Source organism: Rutilus rutilus (genome assembly GCF_951802725.1).
Source record: "Rutilus rutilus genome assembly, chromosome: 7".
In the NCBI taxonomy this organism is placed as follows: Eukaryota; Metazoa; Chordata; class Actinopteri; order Cypriniformes; family Leuciscidae; genus Rutilus; species Rutilus rutilus.
Window position 1 is genome coordinate 28,043,227 of NC_140221.1, and position 23,011 is coordinate 28,066,237.

Below are 23,011 nucleotides of genomic sequence, written 5' to 3' on the forward strand. Positions count from 1 at the left end.
TTCGTTCAAGCTCGAAAGAGAACTGTATTCTGGCATGCTGTTTTGTGCGCTCGCACGATATTAGCGCGAGTCTTTCTGTCTGTCACAGTCAGGACTTTCACAGGCAGCGCGTTCATTTTGGCATACATGTGTGTTGTTCGTTTTACCGCGAAAGAGAACTTAATACTGGCGCGCGTCTATCTGTGTGTGTGTGTGTGTGTGTGTGTGTCAGGAGGACATTCACAGGCGGCTCGTTCTTTTATGTCTTATCGCGCATGAATGGTTTAAAAGCATTTGCATTAATAAGTGCGTTAACAGCGCTAATTTGTTTATTTAATATAAAATCGCAGCATTTTGCGTCATATGATCGCGTAGGCTTGACATCGCGATTGCGATTGCGATACGATTAATCGTGCAGCACTAGTCCTGATGATGGCAAATGTCTTGTTACTAAAAAATGGCCTACATTATTTTAAATATATCTAGTCAGTGACAGAGTGCAAGCATATTCGCCTAAAATAATTCTGTATTTTCAGCTTCAGAATCATGAATATTTTTATTCTGGTGTCACCATTGTCCTGTGCATTGGGTTACCAGCATCAAGTCCAAGCCTATTCATTTCCACACTCAATGTAATACCAACTTTAACCTTTTACTATATGTCTTGGAGAATCACAATAATATCGTATTGTGAGTTCAGTATCGTGATATGTATCGAATTGTGACATGAGGGTATCGTTACACCCCTACTAAGTATACTACAAATACATTAAATGTATTTAACAAGTAGTAACATTTAAAAATGTTAGACAAGACACATTCCATGAACAATGTATAGATAATGTTTATGTGCTATCGTTTTGAGAACATTATTAAAGATCAGATAACTTTGAACAAACATTCTATTAACATTACTGGAAGAACATTTGTTCATAACTTTGCGAGAACCTTGCCAGAATGTTAGGGAAGTTCTGATGTTAGCTGGGAATATTGCAACTCTATTGAAAAATATACAGGTAAACCCAATATTAACACATATTATGTATTATTAGCTAATCATAAGAATACAAGGATGCATCATGTCAGTTCAGATATCAGAGCCAAGTGAATTGTAGGACTGTTTCACTAATACAGCATACTTTATATAAACTAACTTTGGTCTTGATATATCTCAACTAGGATGCCAAATTAGTGCTTATTAAGTGATTAGTGAGAAAGCAAGAATCTATCTAGAATGATCTTCCTGGACCTTTGGCATTCTCAAGCCAAGGCAGACCATCTGCCACACACACACACACACACACACACACACACACACACACACACACACACACACACAACAAACTCGCACCCTTACAGCTATTCTCTCTAGCTGCAGTGCAGCTGCGGTCTGTTTTTAGCAGTTTGGTCTGCCAGATACAAACAAGAGGGAAGAGAAAGAGAGAGAGCAAGAGAAGGAGGCAGACCAACAGGTGGAGAAGAAAGGTGAGAGAAATGTGAGGAGGAAAACAAGGTGACTGAAGAAAAAGGAAATGGGAGAGGTTCTGTGTTCTGTTGCCTAGCAACCAACATTGTTCCATCTGGGGGGATGTTGCAATTTTTCTGCAAAGACCAGATTACATCGTGTCAGGTGCAAGTGATTGTCCCACATACACACACAATATCTGAGCAGATAGACTTTCACTAATACTACTTCTCTTACAGATAGAAACAAACAGTGTGTGTGTGTGTGTGTGTGTGTGTGTGTGTGTGTGTGTGTGTGTGTGTGTGTGTGTGTGTGTGTGTGTGTGTGTGTGTGTGACACAGACAGATGAAGTGATCAATGCTGCACACAGATAGATCAGACACAGGCATCACTTAACACATTAGTCTGATTCTACATTGAAGGGTTTTTATGATTCAAACTCATCTGTATGTGTGTTGAGTGTATGTCACAGCAGATTAGGTTTATGCTGCCTTTTCGCTGTCTCTCTTGTGTCTTTTTATAGGCATTTCTAAAGCAGTCTTAAACTGCTTATGTTGTTTCTTAACCAAAATAATTGAATCGTTAAAGAGAAAGATTCAACAGCAAAGAGAATGAATAGAAGGGAGGCAAGTCTGAGGTTACAATGAAAACTTGATACTGCCGAATGTTATTTACACTAGTGTTCAAAAGTTGATGTATTTTTTTAATGTTTTTGAAAGATGTTTCTTATGGTCACCAGTGCTTATTTGATCAAAAAGTAAAAACAGTAATACTGTGAAACATTATTACAGTTTAAAAAAGAAAATTCTATTGTAGTATATTTTAAAAAGTAATTTATTCCTGTAATGGCAAAGCTGAATTTTCAGCATCATTACTCCAGTCTTTAGTTGCACACAATCCTTCAGAAATCATTGTAAAATGATGATTTGCGGCTCAAGAATCATTTGTTATTATTATCCATGTTGAAAACCGTTGTGCTGCCTAATATTTGTGTGGAAACTGCATTTTACTAGACTTTTGGACCCTACTGTGTAGCTTTTGATGCAGATGGTCTCACTTTCATGATGTATCTGTGTTTCTCCTCAGCTCATCTCCAGTGATGCAGACGGGGCCATACAGAGAGCTGGGAGATTCAGAGTGGAGAACGGTTCAATAGATGAGGTAAGATACTCATTAAATATTGTGTGGTCTGAAATGTGTGTGTGTATGCACTGTATGTGCTGGATTGTAATAGACCACCAATCGTTACAAAACTATTATGAAAATTGCCAAGATAGAGGTTAAACAGCCCTACAATTGTTGAAGCTCTCATGACCATGGAGAGATTCAATAATGTTTTGAACTCATTCACATGCATACTGATGGCTGCGGGTTCAAGTCAGTGCGGTACTGTAGGAACGGGGGTGATACAATGTATTTAAAGAAGAAGAAAAGAGAGAGAGAACAAATATTCATCTTCTGGCAGTGAGAAACAAACCAAAACTGCCAGCTTTTGTGTTTTGCGAGTGTGTCTGTAGGTGTTTCAATGAAACACACATGCATCAGCAAAAACAACAATCAAAGCAAAGCGATTCAATCAATCCCCAATGTTCTCGCTCTCATTTCCTCCCCCTCTCTCTCTCTTCCCTCCATCCACTTGTCCTTTTCATTTCAAGCACCAGACTGTAGCTATGACAACCTTCAATGCTTTATCCCACCAAAACAGACCTCTGATTGGTTGTTAATGATTTAGGGTGGACTGTCACCATAGTGATTAGGGTTCCAGACCCTCAGAGTAGGAAAGCTGTTGTTAACACTGACAATTTGACAAAAAAGTTGTTGTTTTTTAACAATTTGTCAGCATGAAAATATCAATTGGAATTTGTGCTGGAACATGATGGGATTGATTATTGGGTGAGCAGAGGTATAACCAGACATGTTGTGTGTTCACATGTACATATGTGTGTTCCCTACCACAAAGACATAGAGTGTCTCTGGCATCCTTTTGATTGTATTTTGAAAGTAAACTTTTAAAAAGTACCTTACCTTTGGGGGGGTTGCTTCAACAAACTCAAATTTAACTTGAGTCCTGTACCTAGTTAAATTCTTGGTGGGGCTTTTCTGCAGGCATCTGACTACACGCCTGGAACATGGAGGAGAACTGACGTCCATTTGGAGAACCCAGAGTACCACACCAGATGGTACTTCAAGTACTTTCTGGGAAAAGGTGGGATTACACTGATGCACACATACACGCACAGATTTACAAATTAACTTGTACTAAATATGCATATACTGTACATGCACACACATACAGTACATGTTGAGATTATACTCAACACATGGAGAGCATAAATGTGCCATTATTTTGAGAAATCCTGTTCTGTGAAATTTTGGAGTTTATGGGAAAGAAAAAGTTGAATTATGTAGGAAATAATTAAATTGGGTTGGGAATTGAGTTCTTATTCAGAACCAGTTGCATTTTATGTAAAATAGTGGAAACAAATACATTTTATTACATGTGGTACCATTAACAATTTTCTGCATTCTCGTGCTGAGGAAGACAAAGCACCAAATAATGGTATTTTATACTAGTGTTTTATATTTTATACTAAAATACTATGTTTTACACTCTGCCATACACTTCATCACTCTCTTCTTCTTTTCTCTGTCTTTCTTAATCTCCCTTCCTCACACACAAATACAAACACTGTTGTTCCCACACACATTCCCGGGGCAGATTCTGCATTTTGTCTCTTTAATTGATTTAAATCACTGCAAATAGCTTTCATTCAATGAGAGAGAGATTGAAAGAGAGAGGGAGAGAGACAGAATATTCTACAGAGGAAGGGTGGAGATGCAGAGACAGACCAGATCTTGTCTTCTAATTGGATTTCAGCCTCTTTTTATTTGTCTTCTGTCTGTAAACCTGGACTGTCTCAATCCAAAATATTCCCCTTAAACAGAAGGCTTCCATCCCTTCCTTTCTCTTTTCCTCTTTTTCTGAGGCTCCAGGAATAGATCTAAATAAACAGGCGTCTTCACAGTCACGTCTCTGAGGACAGTTCACATGGCCACAGTGCTTTGGTGTGGCATCTATCAGCATCATTGTGCAGGCAGCACGTCAAGAAGCCTCAAGTTACAATATTCAGAAAAGAAAATAGAAAAATAGAAGTTAGATTCACTCGTTTTATTGATGCATTGATTAAAATCCAACTGGTTCATATGCATTGGTCTTAAAATATGTTAATTGTTAATCATTTGTAAAAATTATGTCACATTTCTGAAGCGCAAAATATAAAATGCATGAGCCAACTCAAATATAATGACACACAATAGAAGATTCGAAAAGACAAGGTAGTGAACAAATCTAGTTAACATTTATAATTAATATTCAGTTGAAATGTTGTAAGGATATGTAACAGAACAATGTGTTTAAACAGCATAAATATATATATATATATATAGCTCCTGCCTGTAGTTGGTTAATACCAGCAGTAACGTTCTACAATGTTGTACGTTGGCGTTGTACGTAGTCATGTCATAATCACTATCCCAATGTGTAGTGAACCGGGGTCCTTACCAGTGGCCGGATTCGTGTACACGATTTACTGATTTACATGCTAGGGAGCTGATTGAGACTATTTTGATTGTCTGTTTTACCCGAGTTCTAGTCATTCATTTGTTGTCATTGTTTCTAATTAGTCCACACCTGTTCCCTGTTCTGTTAATCATCATTCTCTGTGTATTTAAGCCTTCTGTCTTCCTCAGTTCATTGTCTTGTGTTAATGTTTATTGATTGTTGTGTTTGAATTCTCTTCATGTTTAATAAAAGTAGTATATCTTCGTTCATTTTGCATCACATCACATCATACAAGCGATCTATGCCACAGCAAGGATGCATTAAACTGATCACAAGTGTCAGTAAAAAAATTCTAATAAACTCTCTATTCATCAAAAAAAAAAAAAAAGTTTCTTGAGCAGCAAATCAGCATATTAGAATGATTTCATGATTCATGTGACACTGAAGACTGGAGCAATGGCTGCTGGAAATTTTGCTCTGCCATCACAGGAATAAATTACATTTCTTTTTTTAACTTTTTTGTCCCTTCTTTCTGTAGTTCACCAGAACTATGTGGGGACGGATGCGGAGAAGAACCCCTTCTTCCTGTCTGTGGTTCTGTCAGACCAGAACAACCAGAGGGTCCCACAGTACCGAGCCATCCTCTGGCGCAAGACGGTGAGTCATGTGTGCGTCACTTTTGCTCTGAGCAGTGACTCACATAACAGATTGACCTCTTTGTAAAAGTGACTACACTGTTTTGTTCTGTTGTCTCAAAGGCCAGTATGTGAAGACTAAATGCCTTAAAACCCTGAATGCACAGTGACACGGTATTAAATGTCACCTTCCTTATGAACAACAAGGTCTCGGTTATAAAACCTTGTGTCGTAACCTCCAGCATTACTGGCTTGCTGTCTTGTTATGCCACGTCACATTTCGCTTTAGATTTGTATGATTTGTGAAATGTGTCCATCTCTTTCAGGGTACTCTAAAAATCAGCCTTCCATACAGTCCGACAAAAACACTATCAGTCAAATCTATATTAAGGTAAGTCTGTCTGTAATGCACCCTATTCGCACATGCGAAGATTTAATTTGAGCGAAATAAATTAAAACGCATTAATTTTACCCTCTTGACCCTTTCAGTGCCATGAATGTGGATCGTTTCGAAAAGGGCCCGAGGGAAATCCTTAACCCAGAGATTCAGAAGGTGCCCGCCCACACCTGTCAATCAACATCATATGTCCTCTGCTCTGTTAATTACTGTCTATTTTTGCTCTGGTTTGTTGTTCTGCTTCATAATCACTTTAGGATACAAACGCAGACGCTGTCTGAGCTGCTATTGCTCCAGAGAGCTTGGCTTTTGTGGAAATGAGTGCCGCTAATCAAAGGCTATTGTCAGTGGCATTCAGATATTTGAATGCATGAACATGCTCTCTGTAATGTTTGTGTAACTCACACTATTAGTGCTCCTAACTGGTGTTTAGAAATTTAACCTTGATGGAAACTGATTGTTTTATTGTACTGGGATATAATGTTATTTATTTATTGTTGGCAGGACTTACTGGTGCTGGAGGAACAAGAGGTTTGTACAGTCAAATGTGTGTATGTGTTTGATTTAAGTATGCAATGCAAATAAAAGACCTTCTTAGTGATTTCAAAAATCTATTTCTTAGTGAATTCCCCCTGAATGCTCCTCACATGTGTTTGTATGTTCTTACAGGGCAGCGTAAATTTTAAATTTGGTGTTCTTTATGCCAAAGACGGACAGTTGACAGATGATGAAATGTTCAGCAACGGTGAGCACAGAACCTATAACATATTTATAATACTAAATATATCTGTCTAATAATAATAACCAATAACCAAATAAAATAATATTCTGTTTCACTTTGAAATACATCATATTACAGAACTATAATGCAATTAATTACAATTCACACTTATTTTAAAATATCTGTGAACAGAAAAAGGTGGCTCACACTTGATGTCTGTTAAATTTATTATTGCTTTGCAATCAAGTTGATTTTCTATGTTTTTGTACTTTTTTTCAGAAACAGGAAGTGAGACCTTTGACAAATTTCTGAATCTCCTTGGCGACACAATCTGTCTGCAGGGCTGGGCAGGGTATCGCGGAGGACTGGACACTAAAAGTAGGACAAATACACATACATATGTTTACAAATCAACAGAGGGATTTTTTCCCTTTTAACTGTATTTTACTAATTCGTTCTCTCTCTGTTTAGATGACACTACAGGAATGAATTCCATCTACACAGTCTATCAGGGTCATGAGCTCATGTTCCATGTTTCCACCATGTTACCTTATTCTAAAGAGAACAAACAACAGGTAAGTTGTAGAACACATAAGCTATGTTGGCATATTTTGTTACTGGCCGATATTGGTGGTTTATTCTAATGTACACTGCTTTTCAAAAGTTTGGGGACTGTACATATGTTTTTATGTTTTTGAAAGAACTCTTGTATGCTCACCAAAGCTACATTTATGTGACACAGAATACAGTAATAACATTATAATTGTGAAATATTACAATTTAAAATCACTTTTTTAAATGTAATGTAACTCTGTATAAGTCCATGTAAACTTACTTTTGATCAATTTAATGTGTCTTTGTTGAATTCAAGTATTAATTTATTTTATTTTTTAATCATACTGACCCCGAACTTTTGAACGGTAGTGTACATTGGTCAGTATTGAATACTGTAACAGCCAATAATGAATGTTTAATTGTTCATGCTCATTACCTGTACCATTAATGGTACCATTTAAATTTTTTGATTACCTTTGTCATCATTTAAAGTTTACTTAAAGTTAACCTTTAAAAACACAAATACTTTAATTAAAAACACTGTCAAATGAAACCTTAGCATGTCTCAAAATACCAATTTTTCATACTGTACATTCTGATGTTGTGATGCCTAAATTGCAGTAAATTGAGTAATTTTACTTTTTGGTGTTTTATTTTTAATTTATTTAGACAAAATAGTATAAAATTTTATTATCAGCCATAACATGAAAATAATTATGAGATAATCGGATTATCAGTATCATTATCAGCCCATCCCCCGGGATTCATTTTCTAAAACCAGTCCTCTCTGAATAGGACTGTAGAGAGACATTCTGGTTCCAAACAGCACCGAAAAAACAACAACACATCCATTTAAAACTACAAATAGAATGAGATAAAGACAAATAGGGAGCAGATCAAATACACAGAGAAGGGGAAATGAAAGAGAAATTTGAATGATAGAAAGAAGGGAGCTGTGTGTTCAGGCAGAAAGGAGCCAGTCTGTAGCTCAGTAGGTGGTGAGGGGAAAACAGGCTATATTTAACATCCAAAAGCACTGGACATCACAGCGGTCAGTCTCTCCCTCTGTTGCTTTTCCCCTTTCCCCCCTCAGCTCCATATCCTGATTACATCAAGCGTCAATCACTTCACTCTCTCTCACTTCATATCCCTCTCTACTCTTGATTATATCATCACACAGTAATCCATTTTCTCTCCTCACGCTCCCCTTCCGTTTCTCACTTTTTCTCTTTCTATGGAAGTAAATTAATGACAAAAGTCGTTAAATGCATTAATGCTGCTTGCATTTTTATGGGCTGAAATTCAACATGGTTGTATATTTAAGTTGTGAATATTTCAATTCAAAACATTTCACACACGTTTTCATTAATAAAAATTCAATAATCCATATTCACCTTTCAGATTTCACTTCCAAAATATTAATTCTGTTTAAAAATACAACCTATAATATTCGACAGGCAATTTCCGGTCCATTTTATTTCGCTTTGCGAATTCGCTTCAACAAATTCAGTGGTTCAAATTCAACAGAAAATTCAACATTTGACATCCGGGAACTAGTGATGTAGTACTCGAGTCCGAGACCGGTCTCGAGACCGATTTCTGCTTTCTCGGACTCGTCTCGGACTTGTTCCTTCAAAGACTCGGTCTTGACTCGGTCTCGGACCACAGTGGGAGGAGAAGGACTCGTAATTTCAGACCGAGTCCTCGAGATTTTTTTTCCCAACGCATTTTTTTATGTTCATATAAAAAAAAACACACAACACATAACAACAATAATAATAAAATGCAATGTTGACGGTCATTATTTGAAAATGACATCCCGTGGTGCAATGCAAAGATACTGCTGTCAGAGCCGTTTATTTATCTCTATAGGGGGTCGCACACTGGACGCGCAGCGCAGCGCTGTGCCGCGCCGCACCGCGTTGCGTCTAGGACAACTCGAGGTATCGCACACCGGACGCGCACTTTCTCAGTTTATGGCCAGCAATATTGTTATGTTTAAGGACATTATGAAATTAAGATAATGCCTGTACTATGTTATGATTGTACAGTACAATTAAATACAATCGTTGCTAAGTCTGCAATCTGAATTCACTTTACCTCAGAGCGTCCGTTAAAGGAGAACTTTTTTAACGTAATAAAACTGTCTAGAAATCATTTGGATGGTTAAACAACCTGTTCTGGTGATATTGGTGACTTTCCCCGCTCCCCCCAGCGTTCCCAGGCGGAAAACCAACCTTGCAACTTGGGGACTACCGTCCCGACAAGATAGAAATTGGAAGTCTCGTGAGAAGCGAGAACGAGAATGAGAACGAGCGCGAAACACAAATTGCTTTACGGCAATTCGACATAAACACACACGCATGTATGATGTATTACCAGATTACCCACCTCGGTAGACATAGCTCCACACGATACAGTTGGCTTGCTCCGATCAAAACAAACGCACATGACCCCCCCACAGCTGTAGGGGGAGCTCGTGGGGAAAACATGCGACAACAAAAGGGAAAATCAGCGAAGAAGTGAGTAGAGTTCGCTAGAGTTACCGAGTTCTCCTTTAACTGAATGAATTGAGAATATCTCCTGAAAATCCGATAACATCAGCAATTTTCATTCAAGCAGCTGATTTCTGTAAATGAATGTAAAACTAAATGTATATTGCAGCACAGGGTGAAGTCAGTATACGACGATTGGAGACAAATAAATGTACATTTAATGTAAAACTATGTAAATGGCGCTCTGTGGCGCGGCAGGATTTTGAACAAGGTCCTGAGCCGTTGCTGGGCGCCGTGGACAGATGCCGAAAGGCGCCGCCGTTGTGTGTACACTCATAGAGAATAATGTGTTCAAATTTAAAAGACGTGGTGCTGCGCGTCCGGTGTGCGACCCCCTTATGACTCTGCTGCCGGTGAGTGCCAGTAGGTCAGTGTCAGTGACTTCACTTCAGCATAGTCCATATTAAGACGTTAAGACTGCTCCTCTAAACAATTCCCAATCTAGCTTAGTCTGTAGGCCTAACTGTTGATTATTAACTGGGGTGATATTAAATCATGAATATGAAAACTGACATGTTTTTATAGTCTTGGTCTCAACTCCTAAAGACTCGGTCTCGACTCGGACTTGCTTCCTCAAAGACTCGGCCTTGACTTGGACTCGACTGTATTTGAAAACCAACGGACTCGATCTCGACTCTGTCTCGACCCTTCAAAGACTCGGTCTTGACTCGGAGTCGGCATAGGCGGTCTCGTCCCCATCACTACCGGGAACGGCAGGAATATCAGTAGATTGCCAATTGCCAATCTCCATAGCTGTTAGTCGACCTCACCAGCAGGGGGTGCAAGTGGCTGTTGACGAAGAAGACTAGAGCAATGGGTGAGAGAGTCGTTGATTCATAAAAACAGATTTACAAAAATGGAGCAAGCGGTAAGTATTTGTGATGATGATCAGGGCCAGTATATATATGGAAAAGCTGATAAAGACACAAAATCTGTGTTTACATTGAAGTCTTCATAGTTAGTTTTGCACATGTAAGCAGCTTTCTCTACCGTGAACGAAATTATAATGTTATTCCCCGATGCTGATGTACAGATCAAACGTTAAATCTGAGGTAGTAGACATATATTTCTCTTGGTTGTTTAGTTTTCTTAACTTTATATTGCGGTTATGTGCTGTAGAACTTGGGATTCCCTCAATACATGATTCTCCAGGATTCCCCTACGGTCAGGCCACTTCTTAATGGACTAATACAGTAATTAAAAAGACCAAACTCCCACCTTATTGGGGATGTAGGCTAGGCTATACCAGATATAGGAACAAGCAAGTGGCCTCCGAATATGAATGTAACATGCAAAGTTTCACGCTGAGCGATTCCCAGTGAAATACTGGCATAAAGCTGGCTTGACACTGGATATTTAGGGACCGTCTCTAAAGTTACATATATGACATTGGTACACACGTTTGAAGAGAATTACTTAGTCATAAAACCAACTGTAAAGTGTTCATGTAGGTGCATGCCAGGCATGATGCACACCTTTTAGATTTTTGATATTTAATAAAATAAACTGGCAAATCATGTGTAAATATTGCTATTTTTCAGTAGGCCTACCACATGATCTCATATTTATTTTAATATCAACTAGGCCTATCTAAAAAGTGTGCATCGTGCCTGACACCTACATTAACAATACATTAACACTGAAAACAATCCAATTACTAATGGTTTGGATGCCGGGAGCCCCTTCTTAGGTGACCCAAAACACACTAATAGTTGGTCCAACCTCCTCCAAGAAGAGGACCTCTCAAGGTAAATACTCAAAGCTCTAACTGGGCAGACCAAATGGAGCCTCTCTTCTTCTGCCGACACATGAGGTGGAGGATGAAATGCCTGTAGGACCATGGACTGTGTTAGAAGGCACATTAGGCACATAGCCAGGTCTCGGGTGCAGGATGGCCTTAACTCCGCCGGGGGCAAACTCCAAGCAGGCTGGCGTTACTGCCAGGGCTTGAAGATCTCCCACCCTCTTAATAGAAGTAATAGCTAAGAGAAAAGCCATCTTGAATGTGAGCTCCTTGGGCGAAGCCAACTGGAGGGGTTCGAAGGGAGCCAGGGATAGCCCTTCGAGAACCACTGCCAGGTCCCAGGAAGGAATCCTGGACCTGTTTGTCGGTCTCATCCTCCATGTACCATGGAGAAAACGTATGACCAGTTGGTGCCTCCCCAAAGGCCCATCGCTCAGTGGTGCATGAAAAGCCGCAATGGCAGCCACATAGTGGACGGAGCCCTAGAGCTAAGTATGGTTTCATCCACCCCGGCTGATAGACCAGCATTTAGGTACTGGACCCCCTCAGGGGCCAGACCCACAGTTTACACAGCTCCGGGCGAGGGTGGAATATTGTGAAATGTAGTTTTCTTTGCTTTTCTTTGTGTTGAGTCTCAACCCCAGATTCTGAATGTGGCCAAGGACGACATCTCGATGCCGAACTGCCATTTCTCAAGACTGGGCCAATATGAGCCAGTCGTCGATATAATTCAGTATACGGATCCCCTGAAGCCTCAGTGGAGCCAGAGCTGCATCCATACACTTGGTGAACGTGCGGGGAGAGAGTGCTAGGCCGAACGGAAGAACCCGATATTGGTATGCTTCGCCCCCAAAAGCGAACCTCAGGAACCTCCTGTGACATGGAAGGATGGAGACATGAAAATAGGCATCCTTTAGATCTATCGTGACAAACCAATCCTCGGATCTTATTTGATTCACGATGATGGGAATAGTGAGCATCTTGAACCTGAATCTCCTCAGAGAACGATTCAACTGCCTCAAATCTAATATCGGCCTCATCCCGCCATCCTTCTTTGGAACTATAAAGTACCGGCTGTAAAACCCGGACTCCCTGTCTGGTAGGGGAACAATTTCTATGGCCCCTTTGACCAGTAGAGTCTGTACCTCTTGTTCCATAACCCGAGCCTGTTCTGGAACCACTGCAGTCGGTACCACCCCCACGAACTTGGGGGGTCGGTGACCGAACTGCAGTCTGTACCCATTTTTTATTATATTCAGGACCCACATAGATATATTCGGAAGGTGTTGCCATTCTTCTACAAAATCTACTAAGGGAACCAGCCTCTCGAGACTGGCCTCGGGTGTTTTTCGAGCACTGTTCTCGACCTCCTGAAACGGAGGACTGGCAGGAAGAAGTCGAGAAAGATTTTGTGACCATAGTCAGTGCTCTCTTGCAAGCTTTTGGGGCGAACGCCACGGTGTGCGTTCGCTGGAAATCGATGCGGCCCGAAGCGTCCAGGACAGCGGGACATCTTTTTCCAGAGGGCTCCGCTGTGAGAACAACCTCGATTGCTTCACCGCGGGAGGGGCAGCCCTCAGAGGTCCTACCACTTCGGTTAGGACCTCTTTCCCGATGCCCTCTTCGTCTGAATGACGTCCCTCAGGTCACCCTTCTGGCTAGAGGACTTCGAGTGAGAGCGCTTCCACTGTTGCCAAGCTCCCGCAGGAGGGGCTCTAGAGGAAATGCTCTCTTTCTGTTCCTGGCGATAGGAGGAGGAGCTAGTTGACGGCTGGGGCTGGCCGCTTGGACCAGCCCTCCTAGACCTGGATTTCGAGCAGCGAGGGAGAAACTACTGGAACGCCGCTGATTGCTTTTTCGCCTCCTGAAACCTGTCGACGACAGTAGTGACTGCGTCGCCGAACAGGCCAGAAGGCGATAGTGGTGTGTCCAGCAGAAAAGATGTATCTCTTTCTTTTATTCCCGACAAATTCAGCCACAGATGTCTCTCCGTGGCCACCATAGCTGCCATAGAGTGGCCGATAGCATGCGCCGTCTCTTTAGTGGCCCGGAGAGACAAATCTGTGGCTCTTCTCAGTTCTGCAATATCAGCAGGAGTCGGTCCCTCGCCCTCATCCAGGTCTTTAAGGAGGTCAGCCCGACCAGCCACCATATAAGCCCGGCCAACCAGTGCAGAAGTGTCTCTGCACGGTTTGCTGGGCAGCGCCGGGGCTTTAAACGAAGATGCCGCTTCAGGAGAAAGATAGCTCGCTAAAGCTTCCTCCATCTGTGGCATCTTGCCATATCCCAACTCTCTCGCACCCACCACATTACTATAATCACATAACGTAGATGATGAGATACGAGAAGAGTGGGGTTTGGATCCTCTCCCAGGATCTGGAGATAAACGGCAAACGCCGGCGCTGAGGTTGTGAACGGTGCTACAGGAATCTCTCGTCTAGCTTGCTTTGACGAGGATCATCCTGCTTATTTTGTGGCCAGCTGATGTTGAGTCTGGCCACAGCATGTGTCACAACCTCCACTAGCTCCTCACAAGCGGGAACATGAGCCGGCGAGTATGACTCATGTTCCTCGCCTTCGATGCTGAGCACATCCACTTCCTCAGAAGCAGATAGCTCGAGCACCGGGCACTCGTCGCGGGCAGAAGAAGCCGCAGCGCGGGCTTCTGCACCGTGAACGGGCGCCACAGAACCTTCGGATGATGAACGAGAAAGTGCCTCGGCAGTCTCGTTCTCATCCGCAAGGTCCTTTTGTGATCCCCCCCCTCGAGAGCTGCCTGTGCGTGCTGCGCTCCCAAACAATATACACATAACTGGTGTGTGTCCCCACCCGTAAGATATCTAGGGCAGGGGTGCACACACTTTGTATATTGCTCACTCGCCATGTTATATATATATATATATATATCTGAGATCAAACTGACAGACAACACCAAATATGACAGACAACAACAGAGAGCGCTTGCTGAAGAGCGAAAGCTAATGTGTGTGTGTGCCAGTATGCATCGGGTTATGCCGTCACATGTTACGTCATTACGCAACACCAATCAGGATTGGATTAGTTTCATTCATACTTCAGAGGCGCACGCTTAGGGAGCGTGATGAGGTCGACTAACAGCTATGGAGATTATCAATCGGCAATCTACTGAAATTCCTGCCATTCCAGGAAGTCAAATGTTGAATTTTCTGTCTAATTTGAACCACTGAATTTATGGAAGCGAATTAAAATGGACCAAAAATATCCTGTTGAATATTATAGGTTGTATTTTTAAACAGAATTAATATTTTGGAAGTGAAATCTGAAAGGTGAATATGGATTATTGAATTTTCATCAATGAAAACGTGTGTGAAATGTTTTGAATTGAAATATTCACAGCTTAAATATACAACCATGTTGAATTTCAGCCTATAAAAATGCAAGCCCTAAAAATACAATGCATTAAAATGCAAGCAGGGTTAATGCAATGCAGATTTTTTCAAGCAGTGCAATTCAACAAGCTTTTTTTTTTTTTAAAAACATTTGTCATTATTTTACTTCCATATCTTTCACTCTATCAGATCGTCTGATTGAGTACAAGTAGAGCTCTTGTGCACTGGATTGCCTGTGGAAGCATTCACAATAGCAGGATTTTCAAAGTATTTGTGTCGGTTCAAGGTCTTGGCACTCCACAGCCGAGAGCCTCTTCAGCCCTCCATGTCAATAACCACCTTTACCAATGCTGAACCACTCATGAGAAGAGCAGAAAAGCTCATACACGCTAAAAGTCTCTTGCTGACCCTAAAAGCATGCAGACACACACCGAACAGGTGAAAGACTTGACTGGAAGGAATGAAGTACTGTTTTTTACAAGTGTTTTTTCTTGTAAGAAAACTGTTCTTTACCCAAAAATGAAAGTTTTGTCATAATTTTCCTCATGTCATAAACTGAATTACTTTCTTTCTTCTGTGGAACATGAAGAACTATATTAAAGAAGCATAGCTATTTTCCATCAAGGATAGTTCATAGGGACTGCATGAAAGATATAATCACTATGAACTGTTGTATGGAGATGTTTCTTTCTTTAAAAATTCTTCTACTGTGTTCTAATGGAGGAATTAACAACATATGGGTTTGGAAAAACATGAAGGTGAGCGAATAAAGACCTGATTAAAAAATTTCAGTGAACTATCCCTTTAAAATAATCCTAGAAGGCTTAGGCCTAACCATGCTTGACCCTGTCAAACCGCTGGAAACATGTAGGAGTCAGTCATGAAAGCCTGTTGGTATTGTTCAAGTGTTATGCATATCACTGGAAGGATGTTCTGTGCGATGGGGAGGGGATGTGGCAGAGAATCATAATTAAGCTCTCAGTGGAAATGAATCTGTCACTGGCTGCAATAAGTAAATACTCATTCCTGTCACAGCTCGTGGTCAAGCGCATGTATCTGTGTCTGGATGCGTGTGTTTCTGTGTGTGTGTGAGAGAGAGAGAGAAAATGAGATAGATACTGGCGGAGAGGGGAAGGTGAAAAAGAGCCATGTAGTAATTGAGCTTTAAGAGGTATGTGTGTGTGTGTGTGCGTGCGCTCTTGAGACGAGATAAAAGCTCCTTTTCAAGCATAATGGTCCAGACTCATTAACAAGCACAATTATGCTTCCTGGCTAACAGGCGTGAGGTGTCAGAGGGCGTTAGGAATGTCCAAACATGCACACACAGACCAAACTCTCAACATACATACACCTAGGAATGTACAATGATTTATTTATGTTTAATTTAATACTGTAGAGAAAAAAAGTTGATGCTTTTTGAAATGTGCTTCATGCATGTATGATTATAGCTTTAATTATTTTGCTCTGTGCAGGTAGAGAGGAAGAGACACATAGGGAACGACATCGTGACCATCGTGTTTCAGGAGGGAGATGACGCCTCTCCGTCCTTTAAACCCTCTATGATTCGCTCCCATTTCACACGTATCCTTCATCCTCAAATTGAGTAAAACTGCTGAAATTAGTCACTAAGTGGCAGTGGTTAGGCTTTTTATGGGTGACTTGTTTTTATAGGGGGGAAAAATGTCTAAATTAGTTTAGATTTTTGTGTACATTAGTAGTTATGCATGTGGAGCTATTGTATGGATGATTTCCTTTACGTATCCCACAGATATTTTTGCCTTAGTTAGATATAATAGCCAGAATGATAGTTACAGGTATGTGTGTGTTTGGAGGTTTTACTTTTTGTGCATAACACATATGTAGATTTATTTAATTATTTTAATTAAATAATTAAGTTATTAATTTAATATTATTTAATTAATATTTATTAATTAAATTAAATTGTATTAATAATTAGTTATTTAATATTATATTTATTAAATTTTATTTGAATAATATATTAAATACTATTATATTGTATATACACTACCATTCAAAAGTTTGAGGTCTTTTCTTTTCTTTTTTTCAAAAAGAAATTCATACTTTTATTCAGCAAGATTGAAGTGACAGAAAATACTTTTATATTATTACAAACATTTCTATTTCAAATAAATGCTGTTCTTTTGAACTTTCTGTTCATCATAGTACCCTGAAAAAAAATTTAGCATGGTTTTCACCAAAATATTAGCAAAATATTTTCAACATTTATAATAATAAGAAATGTTTCTTGAGCACCAAATCAGCAAATTAGAATGTTTTGTGAAGGATCTTTTTTTTTTTTTTTACTGTATTTTTTTATTAAATAAATGAATAAACAAACAAATAAATTTCAAAAACATTTTTTTTATCTTTCTGACCCCAAATGGTAGTGTATATTTGTATCTTAATCATTTTATGTTGCAGGTTGAAGATTTTCTCAGAGGAGAGTGTGCCGCTATTTGGCCCACCCCTCCCTTCCCCTCCAGTGTTCACAGACCACCAGGAGTTCAGGGACTTTCTACTCGTTAAATGTTAGTAAACTCACCAGTACATAGAGTCATTTTACAGACAGCATGAAAACAGTTGTTTTCATAGTCATTCACCAAAATGTAACAACTTGCCTCTGAAACAACACTTTTCTGCTGATATTACCAAAAAATACAAGCAATATCAAAGCCTATTAATACTGATTGAAATCCCCTCTCCAGAACCGAATGAAATCCCATTCTACTAAATGGGTTTCCTACTGAATGTCCTGTTTCAGTCAAAGATAGATTATATTGCAGAATTTAAATTAATTCCAAATGCAATTTCATGGCATTTCAGTACACAGACCTCCTGTTAGAATACACACCTGTGTTTTTCTGTTGCCAGCTTTTATGATTTGATTTGGCTCATGAACTCCGTAAAGCAGATGCTTTCATTAAACAGACCTTGTAAAATGTGTCATGCTGTTTCCTAAGGGTTATTCTGTTGCATAACACTATTACCTTTATCCTTCTGTCTCCTGTAGTAATAAATGGAGAAAAAGCCACTCTCGAGACCCCCACTTTTGCTCAGAAACGTCAGCGTACGCTGGACATGCTGATCAGATCCCTGTACCAGGATCTCATGCCTGACATGCACAAGGTATGGATGGACACATAATCTAGAACAGTGTAACAGTGTTCTCAACCAAGGGGCCAAGGGCATATTAGGGGGCTTTAAGATGATTTGAAATTATTTAAGATAAGCCAAAACAACAAAAAATCCCAATATTTCTTTTTTTACAGAACCAGGGCTATCAATGTCTTGAAAACCCTGGATATACTGTATGAGGAAGCCTAATTTAAAAGTGCAATGTGTCATTTTCAGACATAATAAAATTATGTAAAGTAAAAAAAACATCATAAGCATTTTTATAATGAATACACGCATTTTTCTAGGTATGTTAAGTTCTAAAATATTTTATCGACCTGAAATTGTGAATAAAATATATAAAAAAATCCTTAACCAGTAAATCACAAAAAAAAATGGACAAGTCATGGGGTCAAAAAGGTTGAGAACCACTGATCTAGCACAGTACTTTTCTGTATTGCTCTACGTTTACCCTCAAGCTATTACCTCACTTCTGTTTTCTGCCATATATACGTTTCTTCTCACAATTCTTTTCATAAATACAACTCTTTCAAACCACTTAGCTGTCAAATGTACTTTCATTCTGATGCAGCAACCTGTCAGCTGGTCCTAGAGCTGGATACTGTCTTTATATTGTTGTCTATTCCTGTTTCTATTCCCGATTACAAGGGTTAGAAATATCAGGAACTGGTTGTGCAGAGAAATTTGCCGTTTTTATATTTTAATGAGAAAAAAAAGACCTGCAGCAAAACAATACGAAGACAATAAAATCTTCTTGTTGTGTTGTGTTGGAATCAGAATGTGAACCGTCATTATTTCCTTATGATTCGGAACCCAATGTACAGTATTACGACTGATAAGGTATAGTGGTGTAAGAATTGTTAGTCTCTGCTTTGCTCTGTCTTTCTGGCTGTTTCTGGGTCAGTCTCTCAGACCCATATTCATCTCTACCACTCCCGTAGGTTCCCTTCTCTCCGCAGAACATGCTGAACCGACGCTCATTCAGTGATGTACTGCCAGAATCGCCCAAATCGGCCCGTAAAAAAGAGGAGGCACGTCAGGCTGAGTTTGTACGGGTGGGACAGGTATGATGTGTACATCTATGCAAATATGGCATTCCACGTAGGAATGAAAGAGAATGTTACAATACGAGGAGTGTTATTAATAAATATAATATTGTGTCCAGGCCTTGAAGCTGAAAACTATAGTTAAAGGGGATGCGCCCACCAGTCTAGTCACTACTGGCCTTTGCAGGAAAGAGGTGAGGGGCAAGAGGAAAAAGCGAGGGATGCTGTTATTTTGCATACAGTTCATCTCTAACAGTGTGTTACTATGTTTTCTGCAGCCATGGGAGTCACAGTCATTCTGCAGCAGCTTCCCATATGAAATAGTCTGTGGAGACTCATGGGGACAGTCATTACTGGTCGCCACAGATTCAGCAGGGGTCATGCTGCTGGAGGGTGAGAATGCTTTTTCATGAGAAACAACACAGCTGGACAGAGTAGCGGTTTTCTTAATAATGACATGTAAACTTTATGTAAACTGACTGTAACTTTCACCAGCTTCTACATGGATAGGTCTACAGTACATGTATCATATCAGTGGACATAAACACTGAGCTGAATTGAGTTCCATACTCAAGGGACAGTTAAGGGAAAAAAAAAGAAAATTCAGAAAAAGAATAATAAATGATGTATTCCGTTGAACACAAAAGGAAATGTTGATGCTGCTTTTTCCATAGAATAATGGGGAACAGCAAGAAGGGGCTGCCAAACAATTTGTGCTCCAGCTTTCATTTAAGTGATGCCAAATGTCACTGGTCGCAAGATGCAATCAATTTAAATGTAAATTCAAATTGGACAAAGATTTCAGGGCTGTAGTAAATGGGAAACCAAGTAAAATCAGAAAACAAGGAAACCAAAACTAAACAGAGCAGGGAAACAGGAACTAAGGGAAACAGAACAGAACATCAAAATAAGAGTCGGTCACCGAGACCGTACTCCCCCCTACTGGAAGGCGTGGTCGTGCCCTAACAGATAGGTATAGTGTGGAGGATTCGAGCTTTGGAGGAGGGTGCAGAGCTGCTGATGGACAGGGATGAGATGGAGTCAGTGGAGAGAAACACCATGGTGGAGCTTTGGAGGTGGAACCGGGGTGCCTGAGGAGCAGAGAGGCCGACGGACCAGGGCGACGTCCACAGCCCGGAAGCCAAAGGTGAAGCTGCTGCCTCGCAGGAACAAGGCAGAGACAGGGGCTCAGCAGACCGAGGCGTCGAAGGAGGAAAGCCCAGTGGAGCCGAAGGGGTGGAGGGTCGAGGCGCAGCAGAGTCCGTGGCGGAGGCAGAGCGACGACTTACTGAGGCTGAGCCATAGGGACAAGGAGGAGTCTTAGGGCTGACGGACCATGGCGGAGATGAGAGAACAAGTTCGAGGTGGAGATGGGGACTCAACCTCATGCAGAGCTGGTGGTTGGAAAGCACGAGATGGAGCCAAAGAGCCGCACTGAGTTAGCGGCAGGGGCAGAGCCGAGGAGCAGGTGGAGCAGTTGGGCCCAGGAAGTTGGGTGGGAACATCAGGAGAGGAAGGTCTCGGGACGGAACCGGAAAATTTTCTAGGAATCACAGGAGTAAACAAAGGCAGCGTAACAGCTTGTATAAATAAACACAAGACAATACCGGATAAGGAACAGAACCAAAATCATGACTTCAAAACTAAGGAGATAACAATGAACTCAATATGACACAGCTGATAATTATAAGAACTAGTCCATAACCGTGACAAGGGGAGCATTTTCTGTAAATAATCATTTGAATTTCCATATGTTCCTCACATAGAGCTATCACATGGCTTTAGAATACTGGAAGAAAATAAAATACAGCCAAATGGACTAGTGTTCAATAATACATTAAGATACTTATGGTTCTTTTTTGTCATTTTTGGAGCCCCTGGTCATCATGTAATTTCAATGAAAATAAATATGAAATTAATATGCTAAACATATCCTTTTGTGGTCTATGGAAGAAAGAAAATCAAACAAGGTTGGAACATGAGGGTGTCATATTTTGACAGATATATTTATTTTTAGGTGAACCATCTCTTGAATAAAAGTATGCATGTGAAACGTTTATAATATTTTTGGGTCTATTATATGTGGGAGCTTCCACAATGAAATGTACACAACCATTTAAAAGGGGGTCGCTAAAATTTTTGTAAGGCTGCATTTATTTGATCAAACATACAGTAAAAACAGTAATATTAAAAGTAAATTACAATTTAAAATGTTAAAATAGCAAAGAATTTTCAGCATCATTACTCCAGTCTTCTGTGCCACATGATCCTTCAGAACTCATTCTAATAGGCGGATTTGGTCCTCAAGAAACATTTATTATTGTCAATATTGAAAAGAGTACTGCTTGCTGAAACTGTGATAGTTTTTTCAAGATACTTTTATGAAAGTTCAAAAGAAAAACATTTATTTAAAATAGAAATATATTTTGTAGCATTATAAAGGTTTTGATCAATTTAATGTGTTATTGTCGAATAAAAGTATTCTTTTTTTTTCTTTTTTTTTATCTTACTAACCCCAAAACTTTGAACAGTAGTGTTTGTATGGTGCAGATGGCACTTTCATTTATCTTGCTGAATCTGATCAAATCTGTCTTCCCTTTTAGCCTCAGATCCACTGTTCTCCAATGCAGGTATGTATAGCATGCCCACAACACTACAGTGGATATAAATGCTTATAAATATTACAAAGTATTTATACATGTTCCCAGTACATTTTTGCAGTGACAGTTAACAAATGTGTCTGTTAATCAAAGCAAGTGAATCTCATTTGGGGGATTGAGTTTCCATGCAAACCACAAACTAATCTTTATTTGCATGCTGGTCTAGATTCACCAACCCTGCCTCCGGTGCAGGTATTTGACAAGACTTTGACAGTCAAACAATTGCACGTTCTTGAACCTCAGGACCTCCTCATTGCAAGAGCAGATAAGGGTAAGATATGTTTGTTTTTATATTTATACGAGCAATAAATATGGCACAGTTCTTACGTGGGTAGAAAAATGGTATGGAACAATCTGCCAAAAAAAGAGTGTAAGAAAAAAAGAGACCAAAGCAAAGAGGTAAAGGAATCTTTTGGTCCTTTGCTCTAATGAGCATCTTTATCCAGCTGGGAATAGCACAAAATACGGTAGTATTCAAACACACACACACACACATAAGGGCATTACCTTTGGTTCACATTGTCTAGACTTATAGCTCATTATAAAAAGAACCAAGAGTAGAGATGCATGTAATTTAGTCTCAACCATCATCTTCTGTACTGATCATTAGCTCAAGACGGTGTACAGCAAGCTCTCACACTTATTGGGAAGCACAGCTTCTGCAGAGGGAAAATAATGAATTCGTTATCAACTCCGTCACCAAGCAACTTTCATTCACTATGACAGGCATTTGAAATCCAAACATGTTGCATTAGCTGAGACGTCATTCAGTTTGATGAGACGGGTCTCTCATTTGTTGCCAGGCTATTATCATATATTAATGGTACTGAAAGCTTCATTTGTAGAATTCACTAAACAGCTGAAGTAGTCAAGCTCATTCGAATAACTGTACCAGGAATGTATAAGAGTGCTTGAAATTTGGTTTAATTTCAATTACCTGATGTCCAATTTAAACTCTTTTGCAGGGAAAGACGCTCGACTGTATGTTTACAGACTGAGTACTCTCAAACGAGGGATAGAGGAGCGGCAGCTTGTCCGCACCAAGTATGACAGTCGGGAGAACAAGCTTGAGAAAACCAAAGGTACAAAAGACTTGTCTATATAGTATATGTAAGCAATAAGGTACAAGATCTCGATCCTCTAGAGGCCATGCTGTATTGTGAATAAA

The 23,011-nt window shown here is 40.0% G+C and overlaps 1 protein-coding gene across 6 annotated transcripts in view; it reads left to right on the forward strand.

Moving 5' to 3' along the window:
* The window catches only part of garnl3 (GTPase activating Rap/RanGAP domain like 3), a 79,962-nt gene that overhangs the window by 42,233 nt on the left and 14,718 nt on the right, over positions 1-23,011 (forward strand). For 4 of the 6 annotated variants that reach the window (XM_084414676.1, XM_084414679.1, XM_084414680.1 and 1 more), the window contains exons 3-21: positions 2,531-2,605; positions 3,551-3,650; positions 5,545-5,663; positions 5,968-6,032; positions 6,131-6,194; positions 6,543-6,569; positions 6,708-6,783; positions 7,039-7,137; positions 7,231-7,334; positions 16,454-16,562; positions 16,750-16,795; positions 17,424-17,530; positions 18,013-18,128; positions 19,079-19,201; positions 19,303-19,377; positions 19,462-19,576; positions 21,787-21,813; positions 22,010-22,114; positions 22,809-22,925. In XM_084414676.1, the coding sequence (XP_084270802.1) occupies positions 2,531-2,605; positions 3,551-3,650; positions 5,545-5,663; positions 5,968-6,032; positions 6,131-6,194; positions 6,543-6,569; positions 6,708-6,783; positions 7,039-7,137; positions 7,231-7,334; positions 16,454-16,562; positions 16,750-16,795; positions 17,424-17,530; positions 18,013-18,128; positions 19,079-19,201; positions 19,303-19,377; positions 19,462-19,576; positions 21,787-21,813; positions 22,010-22,114; positions 22,809-22,925 (1,669 nt within the window). The remainder of the gene's footprint in view (positions 1-2,530; positions 2,606-3,550; positions 3,651-5,544; positions 5,664-5,967; positions 6,033-6,130; positions 6,195-6,542; positions 6,570-6,707; positions 6,784-7,038; positions 7,138-7,230; positions 7,335-16,453; positions 16,563-16,749; positions 16,796-17,423; positions 17,531-18,012; positions 18,129-19,078; positions 19,202-19,302; positions 19,378-19,461; positions 19,577-21,786; positions 21,814-22,009; positions 22,115-22,808; positions 22,926-23,011) is intronic. The other 2 variants (XM_084414677.1, XM_084414681.1) reach the window with 1 other exon arrangement.